Source organism: Cherax quadricarinatus, chromosome 19, assembly GCF_038502225.1.
Source record: "Cherax quadricarinatus isolate ZL_2023a chromosome 19, ASM3850222v1, whole genome shotgun sequence".
NCBI classification, from domain to species: domain Eukaryota; kingdom Metazoa; phylum Arthropoda; class Malacostraca; order Decapoda; family Parastacidae; genus Cherax; species Cherax quadricarinatus.
In genome coordinates this window covers 4,502,436-4,518,131 of record NC_091310.1, presented here as the reverse complement: position 1 = coordinate 4,518,131, position 15,696 = coordinate 4,502,436, and the positions used below count along the sequence as shown (strand labels likewise).

General features: G+C 46.0%; 1 protein-coding gene across 1 annotated transcript in view; it reads left to right on the top strand.

Moving 5' to 3' along the window:
* The window catches only part of LOC128688200 (cell adhesion molecule Dscam1), an 876,413-nt gene that overhangs the window by 276,767 nt on the left and 583,950 nt on the right, over positions 1–15,696 (top strand). Inside the window, exon 7 of the mRNA XM_070086854.1 lies at positions 7,890–8,118. Within this exon, the coding sequence (XP_069942955.1) occupies positions 7,890–8,118 (229 nt within the window). The remainder of the gene's footprint in view (positions 1–7,889; positions 8,119–15,696) is intronic.

The window sequence follows — 15,696 nt, the reverse complement described above, 5'->3', positions numbered from 1 at the left end:
AGTAGCAATATAGAAAGTGAATGACTCGTGTTTAATATAGGGCGTATGGATAAGCGATACCTAGTAAACAAAAAACGTGGGACGTGAAATGTAACTCACTCATTACAGTAACACACATGAAAACAGTTTCTAAATAAGCAAGAAGTCATAGATACTGCGCTCAGGGACCAAGATATATGAGGAGACTACTTTTTTCAAGAGGAAAAAGTTTGTTGAAGGAACAGTGTGGAAAATAATGTAAAAGAATGAATACCACATTCTACAAACTCTACCTTTGACTGTATAAGTTTTGTGGTGCATCAATATTATTATAGTTATGTTGATCTTGTGCACCAGATACATTTCACCTAATATAATAGTAGCATAGCATGTATATTTGTGTTATTCTTAGCAAAAATTAAAATATTGTTTATTGTACCAGAGAAGCATAGTATTAGGTCAGACACAGTTGTTGCGTATGTGAAAACTGACAGCTGTGTGGTGGTCCAGCCTACTATATATAATATATTGCTACTAACCAACTCTCCAAGGAGCTGACAGGAACCAAGGAGAGGATTTTTGTTGATTCGCCGGTATAATCTCTTGGCCAGGGCCTTTTCCAATCGGTGGTCCGGCCTTGGCTCCCTCTGTTGGGAGTGTCTCAGACCAATATCTGCCATGGGAGGAGGTACAAGTACCTGCTCATCTTCTGGGACTAGCTGTCCCTAGGCCTAGCCGCATTTCCCTCCCCCACATGGCTTGGAGGGAGATGCTACACATCTTGGGCTGCCACAAACCCCTCCCACACTAGGACTGGAGGGTGTGGCAGCTGCATAACAGCAGACGATGTCATGAAGTGCAAAGGCAGCAAGCATTACAGGATCCTTTTGGAGCCAAACCCTAGCTTTGGGCATTAAGCCCGAGCGCTGGAGAACCTCAAAAATGCCTCTTGCTGTGTGTGTTGCTGTTGCTCCAGCTTCATCTGTTTTGTTTGATAAAAATGTTCCTGTTGCTTTTGTGTGTATCCTTGGATGACATTTCTGTCATGTTACATTAAAAACATCATTTTCCAAAGTATCGGAAACATTGTCTTGTGTCAGGCAACATTTCCTTGCTGATAGAGTAGTTGGAACTTGTCTCTGATCCTGACCTGAATGTGATGTTCATTGCTACTGTCGTCTCCGAATTGTTTCTTCACTTCTGTGTTCTCTTATGATTTTGTATATTCTTACACATACCTGGTGGTGAGTGAGCCTGTGTTCTCTTGTGGGCTGAGTTTATATGTATCTTATTTAAGATGTACTTAGCTGTCATTGGGATTCTTTCAAGTTTTTCTTGTCTGTACTGTCATAGAAGGGGCATACGGAAATTACAACGTCTAATACTGTAATTGGTATTTAGCAGTGGTATTAAGAGTTTGTATATCTGCCCTAAAAGGTTTTGACAGTCACTCTTGTTGTTCCATATTTGTTCTCGTTGGTCAAGATTTTGGTCATGATATCACGACGTTAAACCTATCTCCCAGTGAATCTGAATCACATACACCATATATGTTAACACACAGTGTATAAGTCATTGCGATCATGAAATATACAAGTATAGTATGGCGTTGATACCAGGTAGGGTTGAATAAGTCGAGTCATGAACCTGTATAAATAATGATTTTCATTATTATTTTCATTATTATTATTATTATTATTATTATTATTATTATTATTATTATTATTATTATTATTATTATTATTATTATTATTATTATTATTGTTATTATTATTATTATTATGTTCTTAAGATCACTAGTGATTAGGTAAATGTACTAAAAGACATATCACCATATATAATAAACTTTTTAATTAACTTGTTGACGGGTGTCAATTCAGTTACAAGGACAATGTGATGTACGTTTGATGAAGGTTCACACGTGTTTGATGAAGGTTCACACGTGTTTGATGAAGGTTCACACGTGTTTGATGAAGGTTCACACGTGTTTGGTGAAGGTTCACACGTGTTTGATGAAGGTTCACACGTGTTTGTTGAAGGTTCACACGTGTTTGATGAAGGTTCACACGTGTTTGGTGAAGGTTCACACGTGTTTGGTGAAGGTTCACACGTGTTTGGTGAAGGTTCACACGTGTTTGATGAAGGTTCACACGTGTTTGATGAAGGTTCACACGTGTTTGGTGAAGGTTCACACGTGTTTGATGAAGGTTCACACGTGTTTGGTGAAGGTTCACACGTGTTTGATGAAGGTTCACACGTGTTTGTTGAAGGTTCACACGTGTTTGATGAAGGTTCACACGTGTTTGGTGAAGGTTCACACGTGTTTGGTGAAGGTTCACACGTGTTTGGTGAAGGTTCACACGTGTTTGATGAAGGTTCACACGTGTTTGATGAAGGTTCACACGTGTTTGGTGAAGGTTCACACGTGTTTGATGAAGGTTCACACGTGTTTGGTGAAGGTTCACACGTGTTTGATGAAGGTTCACACGTGTTTGTTGAAGGTTCACACGTGTTTGATGAAGGTTCACACGTGTTTGGTGAAGGTTCACACGTGTTTGGTGAAGGTTCACACGTGTTTGGTGAAGGTTCACACGTGTTTGATGAAGGTTCACACGTGTTTGATGAAGGTTCACACGTGTTTGGTGAAGGTTCACACGTGTTTGATGAAGGTTCACACGTGTTTGGTGAAGGTTCACACGTGTTTGATGAAGGTTCACACGTGTTTGTTGAAGGTTCACACGTGTTTGATGAAGGTTCCCACGTGTTTGTTGAAGGTTCACACGTGTTTGATGAGGGTTCTCACGTGTTTGTTGAAGGTTCACACGTGCTTGATGAGGGTTCACACGTGTTTGTTGAAGGTTCACACGTGTTTGGTGAAGGTTCACACGTGTTTGGTGAAGGTTCACACGTGTTTGGTGAAGGTTCACACGTGTTTGGTGAAGGTTCACACGTGTTTGATGAAGGTTCACACGTGTTTGGTGAAGGTTCACACGTGTTTGGTGAAGGTTCACACGTGTTTGGTGAAGGTTCACACGTGTTTGATGAAGGTTCACACGTGTTTGGTGAAGGTTCACACGTGTTTGGTGAAGGTTCACACGTGTTTGATGAAGGTTCACACGTGCTTGGTGAAGGTTCACACGTGTTTGATGAGGGTTCACACGTGTTTGTTGAAGGTTCACACGTGTTTGGAGAAGGTTCACACGTGTTTGATGAGGGTTCACACGTGTTTGTTGAAGGTTCACACGTGTTTGTTGAAGGTTCACACGTGTTTGGTGAAGGTTCACACGTGTTTGATGAGGGTTCACACGTGTTTGTTGAAGGTTCACACGTGTTTGGTGAAGGTTCACACGTGTTTGGTGAAGGTTCACACGTGTTTGATGAAGGTTCACACGTGTTTGGTGAAGGTTCACACGTGTTTGGTGAAGGTTCACACGTGTTTGATGAAGGTTCACACGTGTTTGGTGAAGGTTCACACGTGTTTGATGAGGGTTCACACGTGTTTGTTGAAGGTTCACACGTGTTTGGTGAAGGTTCACACGTGTTTGGTGAAGGTTCACACGTGTTTGGTGAAGGTTCACACGTGTTTGGTGAAGGTTCACACGTGTTTGATGAAGGTTCACACCTGTTTGGTGAAGGTTCACACGTGTTTGGTGAAGGTTCACACGTGTTTGGTGAAGGTTCACACGTGTTTGATGAAGGTTCACACGTGTTTGTTGAAGGTTCACACGTGTTTGGTGAAGGTTCACACGTGTTTGTTGAAGGTTCACACGTGTTTGGTGAAGGTTCACACGTGTTTGGTGAAGGTTCACATGTGTTTGTTGAAGGTTCACACGTGTTTGGTGAAGGTTCACACGTGTTTGATGAAGGTTCACATGTGTTTGTTGAAGGTTCACACGTGTTTGGTGAAGGTTCACATGTGTTTGTTGAAGGTTCACACGTGTTTGGTGAAGGTTCACACGTGTTTGATGAAGGCTCACACGTGTTTGATGAAGGTTCACACGTGTTTGGTGAAGGTTCACATGTGGTTGTTGAAGGTTCACACGTGTATGGTGAAGGTTCACACGTGTTTGATGAAGGTTCGCACGTGTTTGATGAAGGTTCACACGTGTTTGATGAAGGTTCACACGTGTTTGTTGAAGATTCACACGTGTTTGGTGAAGGTTCACACGTGTTTGGTGAAGGTTCACATGTGTTTGTTGAAGGTTCACACGTGTTTGGTTAAGGTTCACACGTGTTTGATGAAGGTTCACATGTGTTTGATGAAGGTTCACACGTGTTTGGTGAAGGTTCACATGTGTTTGTTGAAGGTTCACCCGTGTTTGGTGAAGGTTCACACGTGTTTGATGAAGGCTCACACGTGTTTGATGAAGGTTCACACGTGTTTGGTGAAGGTTCACATGTGTTTGTTGAAGGTTCACACGTGTATGGTGAAGGTTCACACGTGTTTGATGAAGGTTCGCACGTGTTTGATGAAGGTTCACACGTGTTTGGTGAAGGTTCACATGTGTTTGATGAATGTTCACACGTGTTTGATGAAGGTTCACACGTGTTTGATGAAGGTTCACACGTGTTCGATGAAGGTTCACACGTGTTTGATGAAAGTTCACACGTGTTTGGTGAAGGCTCACACGTGTTTGATGAAGGTTCACACGTGTTTGGTGAAGGTTCGAACGTGTTTGATGAAGATTCACACGTGTTTGATGAAGGTTCACACGTGTTTGGTGAAGGTTCACACGTGTTTGATGAAGGTTCACACGTGTTTGATGAAGGTTCACACGTGTTTGGTGAAGGTTCAAACGTGTTTGATGAAGGTTCACACGTGTTTGTAATAGCGACCCTTGTAATGGCACTCCCATGTGGGAAGGCCTGAGGCGACACTTGTAATGGCACTCCCATGTGGGAAGGCCTGAGGCGACACTTGTAATGGCACTCCCATGTGGGTAGGCCTGACGCGACCCTTGTAATGGCACTCCCATGTGGGAAGGCCTGAGGCGACCATTGTAATGGCACTCACATGTGGGTAGGCCTAAGGCGCCCCTTGTAATGGCACTCCCATGTGGGTAGGCCTGAGGCGACCCTTGTAATGGCACTCACATGTGGGTAGGCCTGAGGCGACCCTTGTAATGGCACTCCCATGTGGGAAGGCCTGAGGCGCCCCTTGCAATAGCACTCCCATGTGGGTAGGCCTGAGGCGACCCTTGTAATGGCACTCCCATGTGGGTAGGCCTGGGGCGCCTCTTGCAATTGCACTCCCATGTGGGTAGGCCTGAGGCGACCCTTGTAATGGCACTCACATCTAGGTAGGCTTAAGGCGACCCTTGTAATGGCACTCACATGTTGGTGGGCCTGAGGCAACCCTTGTAATGGCACTCCCATGTGGGTAGGCCTGAGGCGACCCTTGTAATGGCACTCCCATGTGGGTAGGCCTGAGGCGACCCTTGTAATGGCACTCGCATCTAGGTAGGCCTAAGGCGACCCTTGTAATGGCACTCACATGTGGTTAGGCCTGAGGCGACCCTTCTAATGGCACTCCCATTTGGGTAGGCCTCAGGCGACCCTTGCAATGGTACTGCAATGGCACTCCCATGTGGGTAGGCCTGAGGCGACCCTTGTAATGGCACTCCCATGTGGGTAGGCCTGAGGCGACCCTTGTAATGGCACTCCCATGTGAGTAGGCCTGAGGCGACAGTTGTAATGGCACTCCCATATGGGTAGGCCAGAGACGACCCTTGTAATGACAATCCCATGTGGGTACGCCTGAGGCGACCCTTCTAATGGCACTCCCATGTGGGTAGGCCTGATTCGCCCCTTGTAATGGCACTCCCATGTGAGTAGGCCCGCGGCGACACTTGTAATGGCACTCCTATGTGGGTAGGCCTGAGGCGACCCTTGCAATGGCACTCCCATGTGGGTAAGCCTGAGGCGACCCTTGTAATGGCACTCCCATATGGGTAGGCCTGAGGCGACCCTTGCAATGGGACTCCCATGTATGTAGGCCTGAGGCGACCCTTGCAATGTCACTGCCATGTGGGTAGGCCTGAGGCGACCTTTGCAATGGCACTCCTATGTGGGTAGGCCTGGGGCGCCTCTTGCAATGGCACTCCCATGTGGGTAGGCCTGAGGCGACCCTCGCAATGGCACTCCCATGTGGGTAGGCCTGAGGCGACTCTTGTAATGGCACTCCAATGTGGGTAGGCCTGAGGCGACCCTTGCAATGGCACTCCCATGTTGGTAGGCCTGAGGCGACCCTTGTAATGGCACTCCCATGTGGGTAGGCCTGAGGCGCCCCTTGCAATGGCATTGCCATGTGGGTAGGCCTGAGGCGACCCTTGCAATTGCACTCCCATGTGGGTAGGCCTGAGGCACCCCTCGCAATGGCACTCCCATGTGGGTAGGCCTGAGGCGACCCTTGCGAGGGTACTCCCATGTGGGTAGGAATGAGGCGACCCTTGCAATGGCACTCCCATGTGGGTAGGCCTGAGGCGACCCTTGTAATGGCACTCCCATGTGGGTAGGCCTGAGGCGACCCTTGCAATGGCACTCCCATGTGGGTAGGCTTATGGCGCCCCTTGTAATGGCACTCCCATGTGGGTAGGTCTGAGGCGACCCTTGTAATGGCACTCCCATGTGGGTAGGCCTGAGGCGACCCTTGTAATGGCACTCCCATGTGGGTAGGCCTGAGGCGACCCTTGTAATGGCACTCCCATGAGGGTAGGGTTAAGGCGCACCTTGTAATGGCACTCCCATGTGGGTAGGCCTAAGGCGCCCCTTGTAATGGCACTCCCATGTGGGTAGGCCTAAGGCGCCCCTTGTAATGGCACTCCCATGTGGGTAGGCCTAAGGCGCCCCTTGTAATGGCACTCCCATGTGGGTAGGCCTAAGGCGCCCCTTGTAATGGCACTCCCATGTGGGTAGGCCTAAGGCGCCCCTTGTAATGGCACTCCCATGTGGGTAGGCCTAAGGCGCCCCTTGTAATGGCACTCCCATGTGGGTAGGCCTAAGGCGCCCCTTGTAATGGCACTCCCAGGCAGAATTACCTAAGTTCTTATGTAATTATACATAAACTTACAGTAGACCTTCTGCAGTGGTTGTTGCTTTTAATATTTTAGTTATACTGTATTGTTCGTTCAGTCTCACTCTAAGCCTACTGTATCGTTCGTTCAGTCTTACTCTAGGCCTACTGTATCGTTCGTTCAGTCTTACTCTAGGCCTACTGTATCGTTCGTTCAGTCTTACTCTAGGCCTACTGTATCGTTCGTTCAGTCTTACTCTAGGCCTACTGTATCGTTCGTTCAGTCTTACTCTAGGCCTACTGTATCGTTCGTTTAGTCTTACTCTAGGCCTACTGTATCGTTCGTTTAGTCTCACTCTAGGCCTACTGTATCGTTCGTTCAGTCTCACTCTAGGCCTACTGTATCGTTCGTTCAGTCTTACTCTAGGCCTACTGTATCGTTCGTTCAGTCTCACTCTAGGCCTACTGTATCGTTCGTTCAGTCTCACTCTAGGCCTACTGTATCGTTCGTTCAGTCTCACTCTAGGCCTACTGTATCGTTCGTTCAGTCTCACTCTAGGCCTACTGTATCGTTCGTTCAGTCTCACTCTAGGCCTACTGTAGTCTTATTTATGTTCTACTACAATGTGTTGTTTTAGGCTCATGGTTATTCAAGATTCAAGTCCTTCAGTAGGCCTTAATGTATTTTTATCTTATTTTATTCGAAATATATATAATCTTACTGATAATTTAGGTAATATTGCAATAAGGTTCAATAAGTTGATGTATGACGATGCTATATAGAGTCAAGTGAACATTGGTCAATAAGAATATTAGCAAGGATATGTAATAGGTAATAGCGATATTATCTTACTCTAAATTTCATGTCTAATGTAAAAAAAATTCTATGGTCTAACAGCTGGTCACGTGACGGTGTGGGCGGGGAGCTGGGGACTGTGGGCGGAAGTGTTGGCGTGAGCGGTGGGCGTGTATGGGTGCGGGGCGCCGTGGTGAGTGGAGTGCGTGCGGGACCAGCAGACGCAGGCGGCTACACCTGCGTGGCAGCTAATGGGGCGGGCACTGACACCGCCCACTTCACTCTCACTGTTCTGCAGGAGCTGCAGGTCACAGCCCACCCACCCGTGCAGGTCAGTGACCCTCTGTATTGTAGGATATATTGTTACTTCCCACCCACCCTTTCTCGTTAATGGTCTGGCTCTTCCTTATCCAGCAGTGAGTCAGGTCACCACGTCAGTCTGACTGTTCATTATCCAGCAGTGAGTCAAGTCACTAGGTCAGTCTGACTGCTCATTATCCAGCAGTGAGTCAAGTCACCACGTCAGTCTGACTGCTCATTATCCAGCAGTGAGTCAAGTCACCACGTCAGTCTGACTGTTCATTATCCAGCAGTGAGTCAAGTCACTAGGTCAGTCTGACTGCTCATTATCCAGCAGTGAGTCAAGTCACCACGTCAGTCTGACTGCACATTATCCAGCAGTGAGTCAAGTCACCACGTCAGTCTGACTGCTCATTATCCAGCAGTGAGTCAAGTCACCACGTCAGTCTGACTGCTCATTATCCAGCAGTGAGTCAAGTCACCACGTCAGTCTGGCTGCTCATTATCCAGCAGTGAGTCAAGTCACCACGTCAGTCTGACTGTTCATTATCCAGCAGTGAGTCAAGTCACTAGGTCAGTCTGTCTGCTCATTATCCAGCAGTGAGTCAAGTCACCACGTCAGTCTGACTGCTCATTATCCAGCAGTGAGTCAAGTCACCACGTCAGTCTGACTGCTCATTATCCAGCAGTGAGTCAAGTCACCACGTCAGTCTGACTGCTCATTATCCAGCAGTGAGTCAAGTCACCACGTCAGTCTGACTGCTCATTATCCAGCAGTGAGTCAGGTCACCACGTCAGTCTGACTGCTCATTATCCAGCAGTGAGTCAAGTCACCACGTCAGTCTGACTGCTCATTATCCAGCAGTGAGTCAAGTCACCACGTCAGTCTGACTGCTCATTATCCAGCAGTGAGTCAAGTCACCACGTCAGTCTGACTGCTCATTATCCAGCAGTGAGTCAAGTCACCACGTCAGTCTGACTGCTCATTATCCAGCAGTGAGTCAAGTCACCACGTCAGTCTGGCTGCTCATTATCCAGCAGTGAGTCAAGTCACCACGTCAGTCTGACTGTTCATTATCCAGCAGTGAGTCAAGTCACTAGGTCAGTCTGTCTGCTCATTATCCAGCAGTGAGTCAAGTCACCACGTCAGTCTGACTGCTCATTATCCAGCAGTGAGTCAGGTCACCACGTCAGTCTGACTGCTCATTATCCAGCAGTGAGTCAAGTCACCACGTCAGTCTGACTGCTCATTATCCAGCAGTGAGTCAAGTCACCACGTCAGTCTGACTGCTCATTATCCAGCAGTGAGTCAGGTCACCACGTCAGTCTGACTGCTCATTATCCAGCAGTGAGTCAAGTCACCACGTCAGTCTGACTGCTCATTATCCAGCAGTGAGTCAAGTCACCACGTCAGTCTGACTGTTCATTATCCAGCAGTGAGTCAGGTCACCACGTCAGTCTGACTGCTTACTATCCAGCAGTGAGTCAAGTCACCACGTCAGTCTGACTGCTTACTATCCAGCAGTGAGTCAAGTCACCACGTCAGTCTGACTGCTTACTATCCAGCAGTGAGTCAAGTCACCACGTCAGTCTGACTGTTCATTATCCAGCAGTGAGACAAATCACTAGGTCAGTCTGACTGTTCATTATCCAGCAGTGAGTCAAGTCACCACGTCAGTCTGACTGTTCATTATCCAGCAGTGAGTCAAGTCACTAGGTCAGTCTGACTGCTCATTATCCAGCAGTGAGTCAAGTCACTAGGTCAGTCTGACTGCTCATTATCCAGCAGTAAGTCAGGTCACCACGTCAGTCTGACTGTTCATTATCCAGCAGTGAGTCAAGTCACTAGGTCAGTCTGACTGCTCATTATCCAGCAGTGAGTCAGGTCACCACGTCAGTCTGACTGCTTATTATCCAGGAGTGAGTCAAGTCACCACGTCAGTCTGACTGTTCATTATCCAGCAGTGAGTCAAGTCACTAGGTCAGTCTGACTGTTCATTATCCAGCAGTGAGTCAAGTCACCACGTCAGTCTGACTGCTCATTATCCAGCAGTGAGTCAGGTCACCACGTCAGTCTGACTGCTCATTATCCAGCAGTGAGTCAGGTCACCACGTCAGTCTGACTGCTCATTATCCAGCAGTGAGTCAGGTCACCACGTCAGTCTGACTGCTCATTATCCAGCAGTGAGTCAAGTCACCACATCAGTCTGACTGCTCATTATCCAGCAGTGAGTCAAGTCACCACGTCAGTCTGACTGCTCATTATCCAGCAGTGAGTCAAGTCACTAGGTCAGTCTGACTGCTCATTATCCAGCAGTGAGTCAAGTCACCACGTCAGTCTGACTGTTCATTATCCAGCAGTGAGTCAAGTCACTAGGTCAGTCTGACTGCTCATTATCCAGCAGTGAGTCAAGTCACTACGTCAGTCTGACTGCTCATTATCCAGCAGTGAGTCAAGTCACTAGGTCAGTCTGACTGCTCATTATCCAGCAGTGAGTCAGGTCACCACGTCAGTCTGACTGCTCATTACCCAGCAGCGAGTCAGGTCACCACGTCAGTCTGACTGTTCATTATCCAGCAGTGAGTCAAGTCACTAGGTCAGTCTGACTGCTCATTATCCAGCAGTGAGTCAGGTCACTAGGTCAGTCTGACTGCTCATTATCCAACAGTGAGTCAGGTCACTAGGTCAGTCTGACTGCTCATTATCCAGCAGTGAGTCAGGTCACTAGGTCAGTCTGACTGCTCATTATCCAGCAGTGAGTCAGGTCACTAGGTCAGTCTGACTGCTCATTATCCAGCAGTGAGTCAGGTCACTAGGTCAGTCTGACTGCTCATTATCCAGCAGTGAGTCAGGTCACCACGTCAGTCTGACTGCTCATTATCCAGCAGTGAGTCAAGTCACCACGTCAGTCTGACTGCTCATTATCCAGCAGTGAGTGAAGTCACCACGTCAGTCTGACTGCTCATTATCCAGCAGTGAGTCAGGTCACCACGTCAGTCTGACTGCTCATTATCCAGCAGTGAGTCAGGTCACCACGTCAGTCTGACTGCTCATTATCCAGCAGTGAGTCAAGTCACCACGTCAGTCTGACTGCTCATTATCCAGCAGTGAGTCAGGTCACCACGTCAGTCTGACTGCTCATTATCCAGCAGTGAGTCAGGTCACCACGTCAGTCTGACTGCTTATTATCCAGCAGTGAGTCAAGTCACCACGTCAGTCTGACTGCTCATTATCCAGCAGTGAGTCAAGTCACCACGTCAGTCTGACTGCTCATTATCCAGCAGTGAGTCAGGTCACCACGTCAGTCTGACTGCTCATTATCCAGCAGTGAGTCAGGTCACCACGTCAGTCTGACTGTTCATAATCCAGCAGTGAGTCAGGTCACAACGTCAGTCTGACTGTTCATTATCCAGCAGTGAGTCAAGTCACCACGTCAGTCTGACTGCTCATTATCCAGCAGTGAGTCAGGTCACCACGTCAGTCTGACTGGTCATTATCCAGCAGTGAGTCAGGTCACCACGTCAGTCTGACTGCTCATTATCCAGCAGTGAGTCAGGTCACCACGTCAGTCTGACTGCTCATTATCCAGCAGTGAGTCAGGTCACAACGTCAGTCTGACTGTTCATTATCCAGCAGTGAGTCAGGTCACCACGTCAGTCTGACTGCTCATTATCCAGCAGTGAGTCAGGTCACCACGTCAGTCTGACTGCTCATTATCCAGCAGTGAGTCAAGTCACCACGTCAGTCTGACTGTTCATTATCCAGCAGTGAGTCAGGTCACCACGTCAGTCTGACTGCTCATTATCCAGCAGTGAGTCAGGTCTCCACGTCAGTCTGACTGCTCATTATCCAGCAGTGAGTCAAGTCACCACGTCAGTCTGACTGCTCATTATCCAGCAGTGAGTCAAGTCACCACGTCAGTCTGAGTGCTCATTATCCAGCAGTGAGTCAGGTCACCACGTCAGTCTGAGTGCTCATTATCCAGCAGTGAGTCAGGTCACCACGTCAGTCTGACTGTTCATTATCCAGCAGTGAGTCAGGTCACAAACAATCCATCCTGGTCAAAAATATTCCAGTATTGACCGAGATATTTTATAAACCTAATTATGGAAAAAATAAATACTATTTTTTTTCTATCATGCAGTAAGTAAGGTCACGGTGCATCAACCTGTTCATAACAGTCTGCTGGTTCCTACTTGTCCAGTGAACATATGTAATACAATCACAGTAAACAGGTTATATCACGATATACAGTTTAACCACTGTGAAAAAAAGAGTTCCAAGCGCTTTGGTGATTTCTCACATTATTAAGGAACTGTGAAGCATTAAAAGATAAAGAGGTAAACATGTATGGACGAGACTGTTAGGTAAGACACATATGAAACAATTAGGTATCTTTATTTTCGAAATAAAGATACCTAACTATTGCACATGTGTCTTACCTAACAACCTGTCACTATTTTATACTATTTTAATATTCAAGGGCGAGACTATATCCCGCTGTCACGTTACAACACCTGACATTATGTTGATGTATGGTTCCTGCCTCCACTACGTCACTTGCCACACTATTCCACTTCCTGCCAACTCTATGCCTAAAAGAAATACTTCCTAACATCCCTTTGACTCATCTGAGTCTTAACTTCCAATTGTGACCATTTGTTTCTGTGTGCCATCCCTTGGAACATCCTGTCTCTGTCCACCATATCAATCCCTTGCAGTATTTTGTATGTCGTTATCATGTCTCCCCTAATTCTCATGTCCTCCAGTATTGTCAGGCGGATTTTCCTTAACCTTTCTTCGTGGGACATTTTTTCCTTAGCTCTGGAACTAGTCTTGTTGCAAACCTTTGCACATTCTGTAAGTTCTTGACGTCCTTGACAAGGTGCAGGTTTCAATCTGGTGCTCCATACTCCAGTATGGGCCTCATGTACACGGTGTACAGAGTCTTGAACCATTCTTTACTGAGGTATCGGAACGCTATACTCAGGCTGGCCAGAAGCCCATATACTGCAGCAGTTATCTGGTCGATGTTCGCCTCAGGAGATGTGCTCGGTGTTATACTCATCCCAAGATCATATTCGATGAGTGATTTTTGCAGTCTTTGGCCACCTAGACTATACTCTGTCTGCGGTCTTCTTTGCCCTTCCCCAATCTTCATGACGTTGCATTTGGTGGGGTTAAACTCGAGGAGCCAGTTGCTGGACCAGACTTTAAAACTACTGGAATTACTTCTACAATTTAAAAATGGACATAAGATAAGATAAGATAAGATAAGATTTCGTTCGGATTTTTAACCCCGGAGGGTTAGCCACCCAGGATAACCCAAGAAAGTCAGTGTGTCATCGAGGACTGTCTAACTTATTTCCATTGGGGTCCTTAATCTTGTCCCCCAGGATGCGACCCACACCAGTCGACTAACACCCAGGTACCTATTTGCTGCTAGGTGAACAGGACAATAGGTGTAAGGAAACGTGTCGGAATTTCCACCCGCCGGGAATCGAACCCGGGCCCTCCGTGTGTGAAGCGGGAGCTTTAGCCACCAGACCACCGGGCCACCTTATCTAACTAAAACTATGTTGGTTCTCCCTTACCATGAAAACTTTTTTGATATACTCTCTCTACTTAAGAATTTTAATATCAAAATTATATTTAAAAATCTCGATACAGTAAAAAAACCTTTTGAAAAAAAAAATTCCCCCTTGTAAAAATTGTGAGTTTTTTACAGTCAAACTGGGAAATGTCTTAAATTTAGATTAAAACACCATACATGCAGCATTAGAAGTGGACAGGATTCTAATGCTCTGTTTATTTATGTGAGAGATTTTATAACCATCCAATTGATTTTCACAAGACTGAGAAAGTTATATCAAGCAGACCCATAGTCAAGAGAAATATTATTTAATAAATTTGCGTAAAAAAATAGTTTTGAAAATATGAATATTGCTTTAGGATTATAAAAATTGGATTCACCTATACTTAATAAAATTTAGGAAGAATTTATGATACATTTAACAACTTAAAGCCTGGGGAGCATAGAAGCTGTGTTTGACACATCCTTGACTACCTACCCACATCATCATAAAAATGTCAGGTGTTGTAAGGTAACTGCAAGATGTCTCGTCCTTATATGTTTTTCTGTTTATCTTTTATTTTTACCGTTCCTTGTCTGTAAATCTGAACCAAGATGTCTTCCATTGAACAACTTTACCAGCAGCCTAAGGAGGAGCTAAGGGTAGCTAAGCTCGAGATATAGCGTTTGATGGAGAAAAACAAGAGGATTCACAGTAATCCTCTTGTTGTGAGTCCTCAGGTCAGGAGAGGAACTTGGACAGTGGCTGGGCAACATGAGACGAAGCTGAGGATCAAGAAGACAGAAGGAGTGGTGGAAACAATGAAGAACAAGAAGACTACATAAGAACATAAGAAAGGAGGAACACTGCAGCAGACTTACTGATCCATGTGAGGCAGGTCCAAGTCTCCTGCCGGCTTAAGCCAATGCCCTAACCTAGTGAGGCCAGGTCACATTCACTTAAGGAAGGAGCACGGCATCTGACCTAGTAGCACAAGCTAGTCAGGTCCAACTCACACCCACCCACACCTGCTCATGTATTTATCCAACCTATTTTTAAAACTACACGGTGTCTTAGCTTCTATGATAGTACTCGAGAGTTTGTTCCACTCATCCACCAAACCAGTGCTTTCCTATATCCTTCCTGAATCTGAATTTTGTCATCTTAAAGCCATTACTGCGAATCCTGTCTATGATAAATATTTCAGCACGCTATTTGCATCCCCTTTATTAATTCCTGTTTTCCATTTATACACCTCAGTCATATCTCCCCTAATTCTACGCCTTTCTAGAGAGTGCAGATTCAGGGATCTCAGTCCATCCTCATAGGGAAGATTTCTGATACATGGGGTCAACTTTGTCATTACACAAGTGCAACTAATGTGACATTTATTGTGGCAACGTTTCGCTCTCCATGAGCTTTATCAAGCCATTACAAACAATACACGGACACAGAGGGTATATAAAGGCTCAGCGTGAGGTGCAATACTAGTGAGGTACCATTTCGATGTTCACTAGAGGTAGTGGTAGTAGTAGTAGTAGTAGTAGAAGTAGTAGTAGTAGTGGTAGTGACAAAAGTAATACAATATGGTAGAGCAATTAATTCGTACATGAGTAAAAGGATATAAAAGCTATTACTTGGGTAACATAAAAATAGGTTGGACAAATATAGACTGGAAAGAGGCAGCTTGTTTCAGTGTTCACTCTCTGTAATGTGCTTTGTGTAGTATAACAGGAGAGACTATGTGATGGCAGGGTTTACTGTTTTCAGGAGGATTCTTGCTAAGACTTCGGAGATGGTGAAGCTGCCGTTGTTTTGTTTAATTGTATTTGAAACAGCGATCAGTTGCGTCTGCGGAAATTAGTTTCTTTGATCACTAATTGGGCGTCTCTGAATTTCATGAGATGATTGGTGGAATTACTTTTGTCACTACCACTACTACTACTACTACTACTACTACTACTACTACTACTACTACTACTACTACTACTACTACTACTACTACTACTACTACTACTACTACTACCACTACCAC